This window comes from Dermacentor andersoni, chromosome 10 (genome assembly GCF_023375885.2).
Source record: "Dermacentor andersoni chromosome 10, qqDerAnde1_hic_scaffold, whole genome shotgun sequence".
Classification (NCBI taxonomy): domain Eukaryota; kingdom Metazoa; phylum Arthropoda; class Arachnida; order Ixodida; family Ixodidae; genus Dermacentor; species Dermacentor andersoni.
In genome coordinates this window covers 90,175,301-90,191,719 of record NC_092823.1, presented here as the reverse complement: position 1 = coordinate 90,191,719, position 16,419 = coordinate 90,175,301, and the positions used below count along the sequence as shown (strand labels likewise).

General features: G+C 50.2%; 2 protein-coding genes across 2 annotated transcripts in view; one reads left to right on the top strand and one right to left on the bottom strand.

The window, feature by feature from the left end:
• The first annotated feature begins 626 nt into the window (after window positions 1–626).
• Window positions 627–16,419, top strand: part of LOC126544288 (synaptotagmin-5-like) — a 45,561-nt gene continuing 29,768 nt past the window's right edge. The window contains exons 1-2 of the mRNA XM_050191548.3: window positions 627–818; window positions 8,954–9,275. Of these exons, the coding sequence (XP_050047505.1) occupies window positions 759–818; window positions 8,954–9,275 (382 nt within the window). The 5' untranslated portion in view covers window positions 627–758. The remainder of the gene's footprint in view (window positions 819–8,953; window positions 9,276–16,419) is intronic.
• LOC126544291 (juvenile hormone acid O-methyltransferase-like) overlaps window positions 3,498–16,419 on the bottom strand; it is a 177,196-nt gene continuing 164,274 nt past the window's right edge. The window contains exon 6 of the mRNA XM_055062514.2: window positions 3,498–5,022. Coding sequence (XP_054918489.1) covers window positions 4,913–5,022 — 110 coding nt within the window. The 3' untranslated portion in view covers window positions 3,498–4,912. The remainder of the gene's footprint in view (window positions 5,023–16,419) is intronic.

Here is a 16,419-nt window from a genome sequence, read left to right as displayed (position 1 = left end):
TAGTTTGAAAATGAGACCAGGTGATACGCAAGCGCTATCTGGGAATAAGAACACCCTGCTTCTCTGACACGTGCTGGCAGCTTAGTGAGTGACAATATAGAGAAGAAAAAAAGAAGAGGGGGGAAGGAAGGAAAAACGCTTAGCACACACACACAGACACACAAAAATAGCGATGGGAGAGAATACATTAATCGAAAAGGGAGGAGAGGAACCGTACAGGTGTTCTTCACAGCTTTGCAAGTGCCACCCCACCACGCCTCCACCGCCTAAATCGACATCACGACTTCACCTTGTCTCCGGAGTTAGGGGGATACTTAAGTACGCTTTGGGAGCGCCATATTAAATGGAGGGAAATTGATGAACCTAGCACGCGAAAAGAAAAAAAGTGGGCCGTCGCCCCGCCGCCACTCTTTCCCTTCAATCCTCATTTGGGAAACAGTCAATACGAAAGAAAAGAGAGAGAGAAGATAAACACAAAGAGAAAATCGAGAAAGGAAAGAAAAGGCTATCGAAAGGGAATCGGGAAAAGGTGTGAGCGGGGAGAGAGCACGCTCGCGTTGTGATAGGTAAGGGTGGCGCTGCGATGTCGGTGGGGGGGGGCAAGAGGGCGGCTCGTCTTCCACCGGCGGCGCAGCGGCCGCCAGAAGCAGCAGCAGCCGCGGTCGATCGGCGCCTGCGCACTGCCCACCGCGTCCTCCAGCGACGCCGCGGTTGGCCGTGCCTGTCGTCGTCGTCGTGGGTCGTCGCCTAGACGCGCAATGGCGGCGCGCTCCAGAAGCTGGGGTAGCGACGGCCACTGGAAGCGGCTCGCCTTCAAGGTGAGGCTGTCGCGGTTGCTTCCTTCGCGGCTGTGCCACCTCTCGAAAGCGGTGCACCAGGTGCACGCCTGCAACCGGCGACGCACAGCTGCCGGTTTCGCGCCGCCACGTCGGACAAGACGCGCAGATTGCATCTTACAGTCACTGCATCCTTTCGCTGCGGGCCTCGCGAGCTTCTTAAGAAACGCGTGAACGCGCTCTCGTTGCTTGCTATTGCGCGTCGAGACAATGCGCGGTTGAAAGCAGCAACGCGTTATGCCGTTCGCATCGGGGTCGATTGCAAGGCGGACGTTCTACCTTTTGTTTTTTGTTTTCAGTGACCCGGCAAATCGGTGACGAACGTGCGTGTACACACGCACGCACACCTTTGCTTTTTTTTTTTTTTTTTTTGCTCGCTCATCTGGATCGCTCGTCCCAGGAGCCCTCGCACCTCGCGCTCCCCGAAGTCGCGAGGGTGTTTCGTTGGCTGCGGGGGAAGTGGAAGGAAGGTGACAGGTGGTCGACGTCGGCTCGATGCGTCGTGGCTCTTGGTGCCAGGCGTCGGGAGCGACCCACAATGCGGGGCTGGTTGCGCAATTCGGCGCAAGAAGAGAAAGCTGTAGCGTCTGAGATCGCGCATGTTGGCACGGCTGCGATTTGTGGGCCCGCCGCTTCTCCATTCGGCAGCCGGGCGAGTCTCCTGCGCGTACCGCGGGCACCTGCCGGGCGTTGCGAAACCTGCGGCCGACGTGCGTAGGTCCGATTGGCGAGAAAGGGAAGCGACAGTGAACTGCAGTGCGTTGCCGCCTCGAGCGTGCGTTGCCCTCTCGGCTACGCATCGCGTCGAAGCGGAGCGAAAGACTCGGCGTAACGGCGGGTCGCGTTGAAGAAGCCCGGGTGTGCGTGCGCAAGTTAACGACCGCAGAGGCACTTGTTGAAAGCAGGCGCAACAGGCCGACATCGGCGGAATGCAGGATTCGCAGGTACGTGCAACGCTTCGCTGCAGGGCCACAAAAGGAACGAAAACATCTACTGGCCGAGAAAACAAAAATAAAGAAAAACAGCGACCCATAGGGAGATTCGACGACATAAGTATCTGGCGCGACACGCGAGCTGTCGTATGTTGGCGGTCAGCGGCGCTTCGTTGCGCGTTTTTCATTTGTCCGGAGAAAACGAGCGTTGCGCTGAAGTCCGCAACGAAGGGCCTCGGCTACACAGCCTTCGTTGCTCGCCTTGCTTTTGCGGATGGATGTTTGTGACTCGCGCCACGTGACCTGACCTTGTTCCTCGGTTAGCCGCGGAGTAGCGCTGTGCGTAGCAGCGCGCCTTGCTTCGCTGAGGCCGGCAAGGCGGTGTTTTGAGAGCTTCGTTGTTTGAGAGTTTCTGCAAGCGCGGGAAAGCTCGCAGTGACCCGAACCGCGGGAAGGCGTTTCGGCCGGGACGGCGGTTTGCGTCACTGTAAGTTTTTCTGCGCTTGCAGAAGCTGTCAAACAATGGGTACCCGACATTCTGGCGGTTTGGCAAGCCAACGCGGCGTGACAGAACACCGGAGGCAGGTGCACGAGTCCAAAGGACTATTTCGCAGCGTATTCTGTATTAAAGACGAACTACGCGTAGGAAGGCAGGCGTGGAGAGTGCAAGCATGTAAGTAAAAACAGTGCAACTAGATTGAGGCTGGTACTTGGCAATAATCCGGCACCCTTTGTTTCTTGCTAGTTTGACATCTGCAATATGCGCAGGATTCGGCACACTTCAAGTACTACAGTCATTGTCGCGGGCTTAGAACTTGGTCATCAGGCACCCAAATAACGTTCTTTGGCTCGCCAATTAAGTACGATGCCGCTGCGGTCCGCTGGATGCTCTGGCTTCTCAGATCCGACGGGCATGGTTATCCGACGAACTCGCGCTATGATCACTCTTCCGTGACATCACTTGGCACACTTCAGTGTTCGCTAAAGTCTTCCGAGCACCTACTTGTGGATTGTTTTTCTAGGATCACTACTTGTACTATAGAACCACCATTTCATCAGATGCGGTGCTTATTACGCGTATTTTTATATTTCTCGCCACGCAACTTCTGTTACAGGCTAACCTGTAGAAGGGATAGCGATGACAAGTACCTGCAGAATTTCTCTTACAAACTATTGGCCGGCGTTCCAGAGACCGATATTCTCAATAGTCATTGGTGTGCTGGTCAGACAATCGCCACTGTGATGATCAGTTCCGGATTGTGCTTGCGCAATAGACGTTCTGCGAATACGGGCCTTGTTGTGCAAACTCGCTTAACCTATTTGTGCTTCCGCGAAGCATAGAACCTGCCACAGAAAATTACGAGGCGGAACTCTGTCTTCAGTGTCAGCGGGAGCGGAAGGTGCGGTAGTTTATCCGTCGTGTGACGTTGATGGGTATAAAACAAGTATTTGTCACTAAACGTCATCCTTCTGGCTTCAAATGGCTTTACGACTTTGCAATTTGACCATTTTCAACAAAATATCGCGCTGTTTCGGTGGTTTTCACATCCGCGCCCCAGCAACGGCTTCCCCAGAGTAACAGAAACCAGTCTCAAAGGCTACTCTTTTTGCAGGCTGCATGCGCCGGACCCGATTGCGGGAACCTGAAAACACGTCGCAGTACCCATATATTAGACACCACCTATCAATTGAAGGATCCACGATGAAATGCATGCGCAGTTTTATTCGTCTTCATCCGCTTGGAAAAAATATGTTTGCTTAGAAATTCAGAAAGATAAAGCGTAATAAACAAAGCCACAATTGAGCACCGGTTACTCCGTCATCCAATACTGAGACATGCAAGGCTTGACTAAAAGACAGTGAGTTAGGGAATGCAGTTGGGCTGGTGGACGCGTTTAGAAATTGTTTTTCGATGTTACATTTGTTATATACTTAAAGTTGGATTGCAAGGAACGTGTCGTTCTTCGCGCTTTACCGGACCCACAATCCCGTCGAACCTCCTGCCGTTTGGTTTTTTAACGCATTTAATGTTTTATCTACTATTTTGACGCTTCGAACGTGCCTTTCTAGGTGCTCTACCCAGTTTCGTTGCGCTGGATGCTGAGTGCACAGCTCTGCCTTACGACAGTTTAAGACAGAGGCCTCATACATACAGAGTCGTCACCCCTGTGCATGCGCGAGTTGCAAGCGGCGTCTGATTTTTGCGCTGGCCTGCCACCTTCCGAACTTAGCAACAGGGGATGATGATGATGTGTAGCTTTTCTTTTTAGAACAAACGGGCGGGCTAAGATCCATTGCCCTAGCTGTAAGATTCAAAACTGTGCAATGTGAAAGAGACTATAGGTCACGTACTGTGTGAATGCCCTCGGTACGCGGAAGAGCGTCAAAAGTTGAACAATGTCCTTACGTGCCTCGGCAGCCTGCCGCTGTTGGAGACGTTATTTTAGGCCCTTGGCCTGACGTTAAATCGAATTTTAAGGCCGCACAGGCCTTACTTGATATATTCAAAAGCATGGGCCAGGAATGTAGGATTTAAGTAGTCCAAACTGTTTACTATATGCTTTACATCTTTTCTCATCATCGTCAGCAATCATGCACCTTTTTTCTTCCCCTTCCCCCAACACAGAGTATCTGGCTAAACGAATGTACATCAGGCCGACCTTTCTGCATTTCCCATCATTAAACTTTTATCTCTCTTTAAAAAGAAAAAAAAATCGACGACAGAAAATACTGGATAACTGGGTACATGAAAATATACATCACAGAAACAAGATGCGATTAGGTAAACATAGCCGAAGAAATCAATTAATGCATGCATAAAGAGAAAGTACAGAATAATAAATGAATACATAAATAGGTATGTACCAAAAAATGTCTAGCGTCATCTGTAGATTTGGCGCAAAGTGTCATCCACCACCGTGGTGACGGACGACATCACTTATGTTATGTTATGTTATGACGAGGTGAAAACGGCATAACAACACATACTGTAGCCACACGTAATAGCTGCTGTTTTCGTCGTTGTTCCGGAGTGTTCTTCTACTGGCTGTTCACTGCTATAGGCGAAGCAAAACATCCATGGCAACGCCGCCAACAACCTGGGGTTTGTTTACAGTTGGTACACAACGAAATGAGCGAATAAAGTCAAAATGTCCGCTCGCTGAACAGGGGCAGGACACAGACGACGTTGTTGACAGGGTGCTGCTGCTTGTTCCCGAGTGTCGGTAGCTGCGACCTGTACACCCAACCCGATCCTGAAAGAAAAGAAAAAGTTCTGGGTTATTTCTCATTACGTCGCCTTTGTTTAAATGTCTGCTGAATTGTAATGCTAGGTTCTTTCCGAAAAAAAAAAGGCTTTATTGTTGTCCGTTCAGCCCGTACACGGTACGTGTGTTTTGTTTCTGCGAAGGCACTGTTTCTTCATGATAACATAGTCTTAAATTTTTAAGCGTTTTAAGCATTTTCGCAACTACTGAATACTTTTTGCAAATTGTCAAAAAAAGAAAGAATGAAAGTGCCCTGCCAGTTGTCGGGCTACTCATTTTGCTGAAGATTTTTTTTTCAGGCAAAGTGAGCATGAAAGAAAACAAGAGCTTTTGAGAAGACAACGCGACGTTTACGAAAATTGTGCTCCAATTTGTACAACAACAACAACAACAACAACGAAAAAACAGAGACGGAGCACTTTGATTCGGTAGAATACGCGCGCAGCTGGAGCATTTATTATAACCCTTTGTTATTTCCTCTGAAAGCTTGAGACAGCTCATCAAAGTTCACTGAAGCAGATTTTGCCGAGCGGGGAAAACGGAAGAGCGCTTACGACGTCGTCGCCACACGGCAACTGCGCATATTCGCAGCAGCGTGCGCCGATTGCTGAGGCGGACAAGGCGCGTACAGTACGATGCGTGGCCCAAGCTGTCGCTGCTTTCGAACGCCCAGCGTGCTGTTGAATCGCTCGTGCGATCGTTTTCCGGGCTTTCCTTTGGTGTTTCTTCGGCACGTCGGCGTTTGTTCGTCTCTGGCTCCTGCATTGAGACGCCACGCTAGCTAGCGGGCTTAGCCGCACGCTTGTAGCGTTGCTCGTGTTATTAATAATAATAAAAAAAAAGATTGTATGTCTCACGAGACAAAAAAGCCGGCGGTGTTGCCCGCAACGAGTGGTACCGAAAATCGGTGCGCCGTCATCAGCGTCCTTTATTACGTCGGCAGTAATACAGCAAATAGCAAACGGTACAACAACGTTAAGTAGTAGCAGTGATGGGCGATTAATGCGAATAAAGTGAATTAAGGTGAATTAGAGTATGTTAGAGCAAGCTAGCGTAAGGTGACTTAAGGTAAAATAAATTATGGTGGAGTAAATGAAGGGGAACTAAAGTGCATTAAGGTTGGTACAGATTAGTGCAACGATGGATTAAGGTGGATTAAGGCGGATTGTGGTATAGTTGTGAAGGACGGGTGACAATGTATGACGTCACACATCTTTGACGTAACCAATTAATTAGAGAAGTCAATGCTTTCGCATTCAAATCATGTATACATACTTAAAGGGGCCCTGAACCACCTTTTATCGAAGTGGAGAAAGTCATTTGAAGTGAATATAGGCTTATCTCAGAACCACTTTGCCGCAGAAAGTACTTCAATGCGTTCAGCAGAAGCGGAGTTATCGGCAATCAAACACGGGCCTCAGCTGTGCTCTCCTTCCTCTTCCAATGCTTTGCACTGCGAAGGCTACGGCGGAGACGTCACCGTGGCGCGCAGTTCAAATTTCCGATTTGGTGTCTATGCCGCGCTATACGTAAGCAAAACGCGGCTGCCCTCAGAGAGCCGCAGTGCGCTTAGCCACTGGACTCGTGGCGGCACCTCGCGGCAGCCGCGGTGTAGCCAAGCGCAGCGACCAATAGCAGCCGCGTATTGGAGTGTGCTTTATGGCAAAATAAGGCACACAGAAGACAGCGAGGATCATGGGGATTTTGAAACGAGAGCGTTTGAGAAAAAGGTGACTTCTCGCTCCGCTTGCGAGTTCCACGGACCGCGTAGGACAGCAGAACTTCGCTGAGATCTTCACAACAGCGTATGCTACCCGCGGACTATGTTATTTCACCAAGCCCGAGGGGTGGTTCAGGGCCCTGTGAATTTTGCGCTGTGCTCGCAGCCGCAACTTCTGTGAACAGTGATGTCATCAGCTTCCAGGCAGAAAAGTAGTACGCGAATCGAGCAGAGCACAGAACGCAAGTCAGAAGAAACATGCGCCGCACCCTTTCGCGCGAGAGCTTATAAATGCGAAAGCGTCATTTGGCCCATTGAAGAAGCCGGCGTCTGTCATCTGTAACAGTGAAACGACACTTAAACTCGCCATGCCATTCGCTGCAGCGCCACGTCATGAGCTGTACCGTGACGAAGCAGAGCGCGTGAAAGGAGACACCTGCTGCCGCAACGGAGTGCCAGGTGTTGCGTGAGGGGAGAGGGCATGGCCGCGGCGCCACGTCATCCTCGCTTTCGGCACGAGCGCTCCTCGACAGAGTGGAGCGGTAGAGCGGGCGAAAGGGCACACCTGCAGCGGCGATAGCGCGCCAGGGGTACCGTGAGGGGAGAGAGCATGGCCGCGTCGGTGGCATGCGGCGTTCGCACCGCAGGCTGCTAGTGCTTACTGGCTCGGACACCACGTACCGCTATGGTGCAATACTCGGAGCGCAAAACTCGAAGGATCGCTCAGCGGCGTTCTAGTGGGCACTAGTGCTTTCGCGTTCACAACTATTAAGAAGTACTTAGGTGTCCTCAAAGTTTTACGTGCTGCGACGACCGGACGAAATCAGCGCGTGGAACCCAGTCCTGAAATTCCACCGGCGACTGCAGCGCCGCCGCACGGAAGGGACGCGAAACACACCACCACCGCGCTTCTACGCCTTGGAAAGCCAGGCTTCGTGTAAAGTGCGCTATGTTTCTGAAACGCGAATATCCCTTCGCCGTGCTCTCTATGCTCACTGGGAATCATAATCTGTGCTCGCGGGGAAGCACGTATACGTGCTTCCCCGCGAGCGCAGGGTAGGCTATAGCATGCTAAAATGAATATTATGCCGGCAAACGAAGACCTCAGGAGACCACCTGTGATTATAATAAGGCGGGTGGTGCAGGATAATATACCTGCAGATAAAAGAAGTAGAAGTTCACTCCCAACTTGTGTACCTCCGACACCTGCAGTGTGAATTATTTGCGAAAAGCATAGTTCACCTGGAGGTAGGTGCACCAGCGAGAGGAGCTGCGGCGTGTGACTTTTGGTGAGCGGGGCAAGCGCGGGTGCATATGATCCGGGTGTAGCTTGGCCGGCTTTGTCAGAAGAGACATTAAAACCTCGGTTTCTCTTCGTGGTCTCAGTGTCGACCTTTAGATCTGTGGCTAGTCCCGCGGCCCGATACTGGCATTCAACGTGGGACAAACCTTAGAAAGGGGATTTAGACGTCCCCGATGTTAGCTGAAACTTTATTTGGCGAGTTTGGGAAATCACCTGGGAAATAAGCACAAAGAAAGCTGTCTGTTGCAACGAGGTACCAAAAATTTAAAGTTCGGTGCCTTCGTCACACCCATGCGTGATATTTATTGCGCAGACGAATATGTCGTGGAATTGCACTGATGACACGTGTCGACGTGTGCAAATCGTTATATTTACTAATAGCCTTCGTTCGGACAGGGAATGTCCCTGGAGTCAATTTTTCGACAAAGGAACTTGTGTTCGGCAGCAAGAACATCGGGAACAAAAGATGTGGCTGAAATGAATATTTCCACGAAGGGAAAATTTTATCCCTGTTGGCAAAAGTCCCTTTCTACATTTGTGTTGACATTAAAGAAATGTACTTAATGTCAGCGTTACGATAAAATAACTTTGTCCCTTTGTCGAGAAATCCCTTTGTCGAAACATGCGCCGCAGCGACATTACTTGTTCGAACATTGTTCACTTCAAGTCTCCACGATCCTGTAAACCTAAGTTTTCAATAGGTCTATTGACACTTAACAGTTTACATAACAGCGGCTATTGTCTGAACGAATCCGTCTCTAGAATCTGCCTCTTGTTTATGCATTCATACCAGTATACATTCATACATAGACCATTCCAACTTTCTCGTGCCCATCAGTGCAAACGGGGAGGGCCCGATGACGTGTGTGAACCCTCGCGTGCCCACCCGCTCGCAGAACCTGTCCATCTTCCGGGACCGGGGCGAAGACGAGGAGGAGTGCGGTGGCTGCGTTCGACTCTCGCTGCCGGACGTGCACATGGACGACGCCGGCGGCGGGGACGGGCCCTCGGCCAGGCTCCGGCGCTCGCCGCTGGTGGCCCGCGCCAAGTCGGTGGACGCCCGGGCCATGCCGCTGCTCGTGCACCGGCTCTCCATATCGGCCGAGCGACGCACCCCGTCGCCCGAGACGCTGCCCGAGCCGACGTCACCTCGGCCGCGCTCCCTGTCGCCTCTGCTCTCGCCCGCGCCCCACGCCCAGGACCCGGCCAGTCCCATCGGTGGGTGCACGTGGACAAGCGCGCACGCATTAAGAATGCTTTTCTGAGTCGCCCCGTGTACTTAGATTTAGGTGCACGTTAAAGAACCCCAGGTGGTCGAAATATGCGGAGTCCTCCACTACGGCGTGCCTCATAATCAGAAAGTGGTTTTGGCACGTAAAACCCCATAATTTAATTTTTTTTTCTGAGTCGGCACGGGTCCAGAACCAAGGGCCTCGACCAGAGATGCGTTATTGTACAGATAAATCGCCTTATAACGAACTGCTTCGTCAGCTAGCGAAAGTCGAAAATATTCCGTAGTTTGATACGCCGGTTTATGAAGACCGGCTGTTCAGGTGACACATGCGGACTCCCGATTGTAGAATACACGTTAATCTCTCTGGTTTGGTCTCATTTTATGCTAATTTGGGAATCATTTTCTGGATGTTTACAGCTGCTCGATGAGCCTGCGACGCCCCAGGTGTCCGTTTTATTGTGCTGTTCTCCACATTTTCTTCTCTGAAGCTGGCAGGCGTAGTGCCCCTACTGGTGGCAGTTGGCAGCTGTACTCACGGACAAATTTCTGTGGGAGTGGAGGGGATGCTACGAAGGCGAAGGCCGCGCAAGCGAGAGCGCGTCTGAAATTAATCCCGCCCTTCCATCCGTGGGAATTTAAACTGGGGAAGAGAAAGCATAACCATCCTATTTACAACCGCTAAATAAGACAGTTGTGGAAGGCGTGGCAATAGCGGCTGCTGTACGCAAACTAAACACTTTGCCTCCACAGAATGTGGTTCTTCTTACGGACTCATATATGTTGCGCTGCCGCATCTCTGTCGTGGTCAACCGTCCATCAATTCCCGCAAGAATCACTAGCCCCTGTGAAAGAACTCGGCAGCGCAGGCTTCACAGCTAAAGTTTCCGTGGATTCTCTCCAACATTGGTATTGCTGGCAACGAAAAAGCTGATGCCTCTCTACGCAACGCGCTATCAGCTTCCTCAAGTCAAGGCCCCAAAGTGTATTCAACTGAAAAAAACCTGGCGTTCTAAACCACTCTGAGTAACTTTTCGTTCCGCCACATATGCCCTGTGTAACCAAAAGATTTCGCCGACAGGAAGCTTCAGTTTTATGTCGAATAAGAAAAGGACCTGCTCGTACACCAGCATGGTTATTTAGGACGAGGCGCATCCGTTCTCCTAACTGTACGGCATGCAGCGAGACATGAGATATTGATCACTTTCTGTGGTCGTTGGCGAAATACCAAGACGAAAGTGACGCTCTTCTGGAGGACCTGCAAAAGCAGGACCTTCCGCATACATACCTGCAACGCCTTGTCTTCCTAGAAGGATTAGTTACAGCCCGCAAAGAAGCTGCACGTCTCCTTATTACATTCTTAAAAGGAAGCTTAGCTTGGGCCGAACTCCGTTGCCGCCTATTCAAATACATGGAAAACGCAGAAGCGCTTTTGTGAGGTAACTACTGGGCAGACTTTAATGAAATATGTTGCGTTTGAGAGAGAAAGCTGAATTCAAATGACTGTTGCAAGCGAAATTTCTATTTAGGGTCTGGCTGCTTTATAACAAATTTTCAAAGATTGGCCAGCTACAAAACATAGGAGCACTAAGTTTACAAATTATTCGCTCTTCTACGAGAACAGATATCGCAGTTCTGTAAACTGCATCCGCCAGAGCATTCAAAGCGGACAAATTTGATATGTCAGTTTATATTGTACTTGAATTCATTTCATTGTTTACAAGGGTTTTGCGAAATTCCTGCTCATATATAAGCGGTACATATAAGAGCCTTGTATACTACAGCACCTTTTGTCCGCTTTAGATGTACTATCATGTAATTCACAGAATTGTGATATCGTTTTTTTTGTTGCTGAGTTCGAGAGTTGGAAACTTCATAGTTTCGTTTTATGAAAATTTGCAATTTTCAATCATTTTTATTAAAATTTTGACAGCATAAATTGAAAATTTGCTACGAAGAGTCACTACATTTTAAGCGTTTCACTTAAATGCAACAAACCTCATCAAACTTGTTAATGTTTTTGCCAAGAAAAACGATTTTAAATCGAGATCTTTACCGGCCGCGAACTTGCGATTTCGCCGTGACGGTGCTCCGAGGAGGCACATGACGTCACAACGCTCGCCTCGCCGCAGATATTTCTCTCTCTCTCGCTCCCTAGTCACTACTGCGCATGCGCCACTAGTAGCGCCGAGCCACAGGTGTTCCGCCGCTGCGCAGCGCCGCGCCTTTCCGCCACCGTTTGGTATGACGTCACACGGCGTTCCTCGTCGTTGCGCTCGCCTCCGCTCGCTTCGCAGCTGCGTCGCATGCCTGATAACATGTCGGAGGATTGAAAAGGAGAGCTCGCGTGCTCCGCAACCACATTTGAGGCGGCAGTATGGAAGGCGACAATTCTGATAAGCAGGAGGAGGCCTGGAATCGACATCGGAACGGGGTGAAGAGGAAACGAATCGCCCAGGAAACAGACGAACAGCGCGCCGAACGACTGGCTAAACGCCGCAACATAGCTAGACAACCAGACTAACCTGGACTTGCAATCAAGATTTTAAGCAAGGCTAACCATGCTATGCCTTAGCTTTCGCTACGCATATCCTGGCATAGCCGAGCTAAGCCAGTGCCAATTTTCTCCTTTTCCATGAATTTAGATACGAGCCCCCGAGCTAAAGCTTCCCCTTAAGAGGCACTATTTTGAATTACATTTGGTTTAACACCGCAGAGGTATTGTAAGAGACACTCGGGCGGAGCAATTGACGGCCTCGATCGCCAGACTACACCCGCCTGTTGCTACAAACCGACACCACCACCGCCACCGCAAGACAAAATACTCCACTGAGTGTTATAGTTGACTTATATGGTGGCTGTCGCAAAACCGCCGCAAAACCGTCGCACGTGGAAACTGGCGTCTGTTCCGAGAAACCAAAAGCGCTGCCGGACCACATGGCGCGGTAACAGATGTGCAGAAGCTCCGCGCCCCGTAGATTTCCCATTATTCCCACAGAAAACTGTGCGTATTTGTGTCTCCTCTTCGTAAACGTTTTTATGATAGAACACCGCCACCGCCACCACCACCACCAACATTCTCTTGCGGTAGATAATGCGATTCCGCCACATCAACTGGATTACTTGCAAGATAAATTGCAGAGTGACGTTGCTAATTAATAAAATATAGCTAATATATTTTGTAAAATGTCACTTTTCAACATTTGTCACAATGGCGGTGTCGAAATCAGAGTAATTTCTTTTGAACACCTGGAGTTCTTGACGTGCACCCTAAATGCACAAGGAAATTACATACGTTAGCTTAGTGCGCATGGCGTGTGTATTCTACATGCACAAAATAAGAACACGTACAGTACTTTTGGTTGAATAGGATATAAAAAAATGTTGCAGTTTCGCCTGAAAGGCGAAGCGTCGATTGTGATATCAAATTAGTAGGTAGCTATGCGATGTAAGGACATTAGTTCTATCGGCCGTATAAACTTGGAAACATTCGCTCCCTAAATGAATTAAGAAGCATGATATCGGCGCGCACAAGCAAACATGAATACATCACACTCGATTAGCGCGGACACTCTCAGTCAAAAGGCTGGTGTGAGCAAGCGAGGCAGCAGTAGTGAGCGAAATGACCGTGGGGAGGTCTGTCACTTCTATGCAAGAACGGCGAGAACACAGCGCGCACAGAGGTACGAGCCGTATCTGATCCCTTCCAAGAAACGGCGCGCGCGACTGCGCGCGGCCGTCCAAAGTGCGCACTTGGCGGTGTCGAAGCCACCCTGCCCTCCCTTCCTCCCGCGCTGCCTACCGCTTTCCTCCATATATGGCGCGCGACGTAGAGCCGCCATCGTCAGTTCCCCTTGCGCCTGGTCGCGAAATGCGCAGTTGCTACAGGAGCACAACGCCGCACCCCCTCCCTCCCTCCCCATTTCCCCAGAGCCTTTCGCGCGACGCAAGACGGCGCGCTTGCGCTCCGCTTTCTTCCATCGCGCGCGCCGGAGTAAGCCGCGATCGTCGGCTTCCTTCGCGTGCTTTTACTCGCACATATAGCACACAACGCGCGGCGGCGGTGTTATCGCCTTTGTACTTTATACAAAACATCACGGCGATGGCGACGGCAAAAATTCGCCTGGAGTGTCCATATATTGCGATAGCACTTGTATGGACACTCCAGGCTTATTTTCGCCCTCGTCGTGTCTTCCGTATAAAGTCCAAGTGCGATAACATCGTGACCACGCGCCGTATGCTGTGGGTGCGAGTGAAAGCTTGTGAGGGTGGGCCGAGGATGATGGCTAGATCTCGCACGCACAAAGGAGGCGGGCGGGGAGGAAGCGCGCCGTCTTCCATCGCGCGCAGGGCACCAGGGACCGTTCTAATCCGGTGGCGGCTGCGTATGGCACGGCTGAGCGCGGCCATATGGGCTGTAATCTGCGGTGGGTACAGGGTCTAGGAACGCCAAGTACTTATAGCTTCGTGTGCGCTGTGTTCTTGCCGCTTAGGTCGAGAAGAAGCGAGAGGCAGCACGAAGATCAATTCGCTCGCTGCTGCTGGCGCTCTTCCTGACACCAGCGTCTTGACAGTGTCCGCGGTCGTCGAGTGAGATGTTTTTATATTTGCCTGCACGTGCGTCAGACCCTGTACGCTAATTTAGTTCGTAAGTAAATGTTCGCAAGTTTATACGGCCGATAAAGCTACTATCCTTACTTGGTATAACTGTACAATAATTTGCTATCACAATAGGTTTTTTGCCTTTCGGGCGACACTGCGGCATTTTTAAACCTTGCTACGTGGGTGGAAGAAACTGCTCGAGTGAAAGTTTTACGACGTGACGAATACAGTGCTGGCACAGTGCGCATACAGATATTTAGAACTTAGAAGCACTTTCCTTGCGGAGAGGCGTTTCCGGTACTTGTGGAAGTTTCTAGCAGGCCCCTTCTCCAGCTCGGCGTGCAGGCTGAGCCTCATCGATAAGACCGGCAGCTGCAGCGGTGAATGCACGACAGCTTTCAAGCAACGCTCCCGAATGAACACTTAACGAACTTTAATATGCTTTAAGTGTTTTCGTCGGTTTAGTTAGACGATTTCAATGGCTGCTGCTAAGTGTAGAGGCCCAACATTGAGGGAAAGGAACTTGTAGAGGTAAACTATTTGTTCGGTAATGTTATACTAAAATGTCATCCACTTATTAAAGGAGCTCCCCAGAGGCTGCGATGTTAAGACATTTTCTACCGTGCACCAACGATTTTGTAACTTATCCTGCGTGTTGCTCCCCGGATTCACCCAGATAGTTCAGATCTCTCTGGAAAAAAGAAAAGTATGCTTCTTACCCGCCTCGGTAGTCCAGTGGCTATGACGTTGCAATGCTGAGTTCGATGTTGCGTTTTCGATCCTGGTCACCGCAGCCGCATTACGATGGGAGCAAAATGCAAAAGCGCTCGTGTACTTAGACTTAGATGAACGTCAAAATAATAAATCCGGAGTCACCCACTAAGGCGTTTCTTGTAATCAAATTATTGTGTTGGCACGTAAAACTCTGGAATTTAATATTTAATTTTGCTGGTGTCTCATTGCACGCCCTAGAATAGGACACAGCTCAAACTTTCGTCACGCATCATGCTTCACATGTACGGCCGTCTTTTCAAATTTTATTGGCCCATATTTTTCTGTTCTTTTACAGAATTGTCGTCTACCTTTGAGGCGGTCATTTTCCACCGCATCAGTATAGCCGCAATAACAGCTTCGCTGTAAGACGTTGTATTTCTGGCGACTTATATTTCTAGGGTCTAACCGCTTGTTGAGTATTAATGCGATTCGCATTCTTTGCTTATGTTAGGCATTTTGAGCCTACCTATCTGTATGTCTACTTGCGCTGACCAAGTGGCTCAAGTTGTCTGCCAGTTTGGGCTACTAGCTACGTTTTCATGGTCCTGACGCTCCCGTGGTCCTTCTATCGTCGTCAGTCACGCTGCGGGATCTGACTCTCGTCATGACCTAGTGAGCGATCTGCGCTGACTCATAAACCTAGGTTATCTAACAGTTTGGGCCACTGGGTATGTGCTCGCGAAGCAGTCGTGGTCGTCGCCTCGTCGTCGTAATTCAGGCTTTGCCATCCGATCCGACACTCATCATGGCGTCGTCGTCGCGCCTTGTTCGTCACACAGACGTCACATGCATTAGTTGCCGTACCGTCGTCGTGATCGTTCCGTCGTCATCGATCCAGCTTCTTCATTTGACTCTTGTGCCGTCTTTGTCGCACAGTGGTCGTCTACTATCCCTTTGCAATTGTAATCCCTTTATGAGCTTCATCTCGTTGTCGTCGTTCCAACGACTTCATTCTTTTTTTGATGCAAAAGCATCAAACGACCAACTAAGGGAGAAAGCCGGCGTCTGTAGCAGCAAACCGGCACGTGAATTCCCATTGGCTGCGACGCCACGTCGCGTGCGTGCCTTGACGGAATAGAGCGGGCGAAAGGGTACATGTGCTGGGGCTCCAGGTGTTGCTTGAAGGGAGAGGGCATCGTTGCGACGCCACCTCAACCCTCGCTCTCGGAGGCTTGTATTCGCGGCGCGTTCCTCGTCTGCATTCTACCTTCGCCTCGGTAATCGCTGTAAAGAAATTAATGTACAGAAAAGCAGAATAAATTCGAAATGGAAAACATTGGTGGTAGTGAGTTCCGAACCTACTGCCGCACGCTAAGAAGCCGAGTGCCTTACGCACTGGACTATAGCAGTGCCTCTTAGATAGCAGGCTTGTGCACTGTTTTATGACGTCATGTTGCTTACCGAAATTTCCATTTCCAAGCCCGGCGAGACGATGGTGGTAGCGTCAAAGTCACCGCGGCAACTCGGGAGCGTCCCCATTATATTCTATGGCAGTCGGACAACGTAACATGACTGCACGCATCAATATGCACCAGCCTTGTGCTATCAAGGAGGCGTTGGTCGAGTGTCTCAACACGCTCGCTGCCCGCGTAGAGTTCATAAATCGAAGGACCGCTCAGCGGCGTCCAATTAGACATTAATGCTTTCGCATTCACAACTCATAAGTGCTTAGGTTGCCTCGGATTTTTTGTCAGTCTATCGCAATTATGCTGTTGTAACTGAGTCGTGATATTTACCCGCTGTTGTCAGGCTATG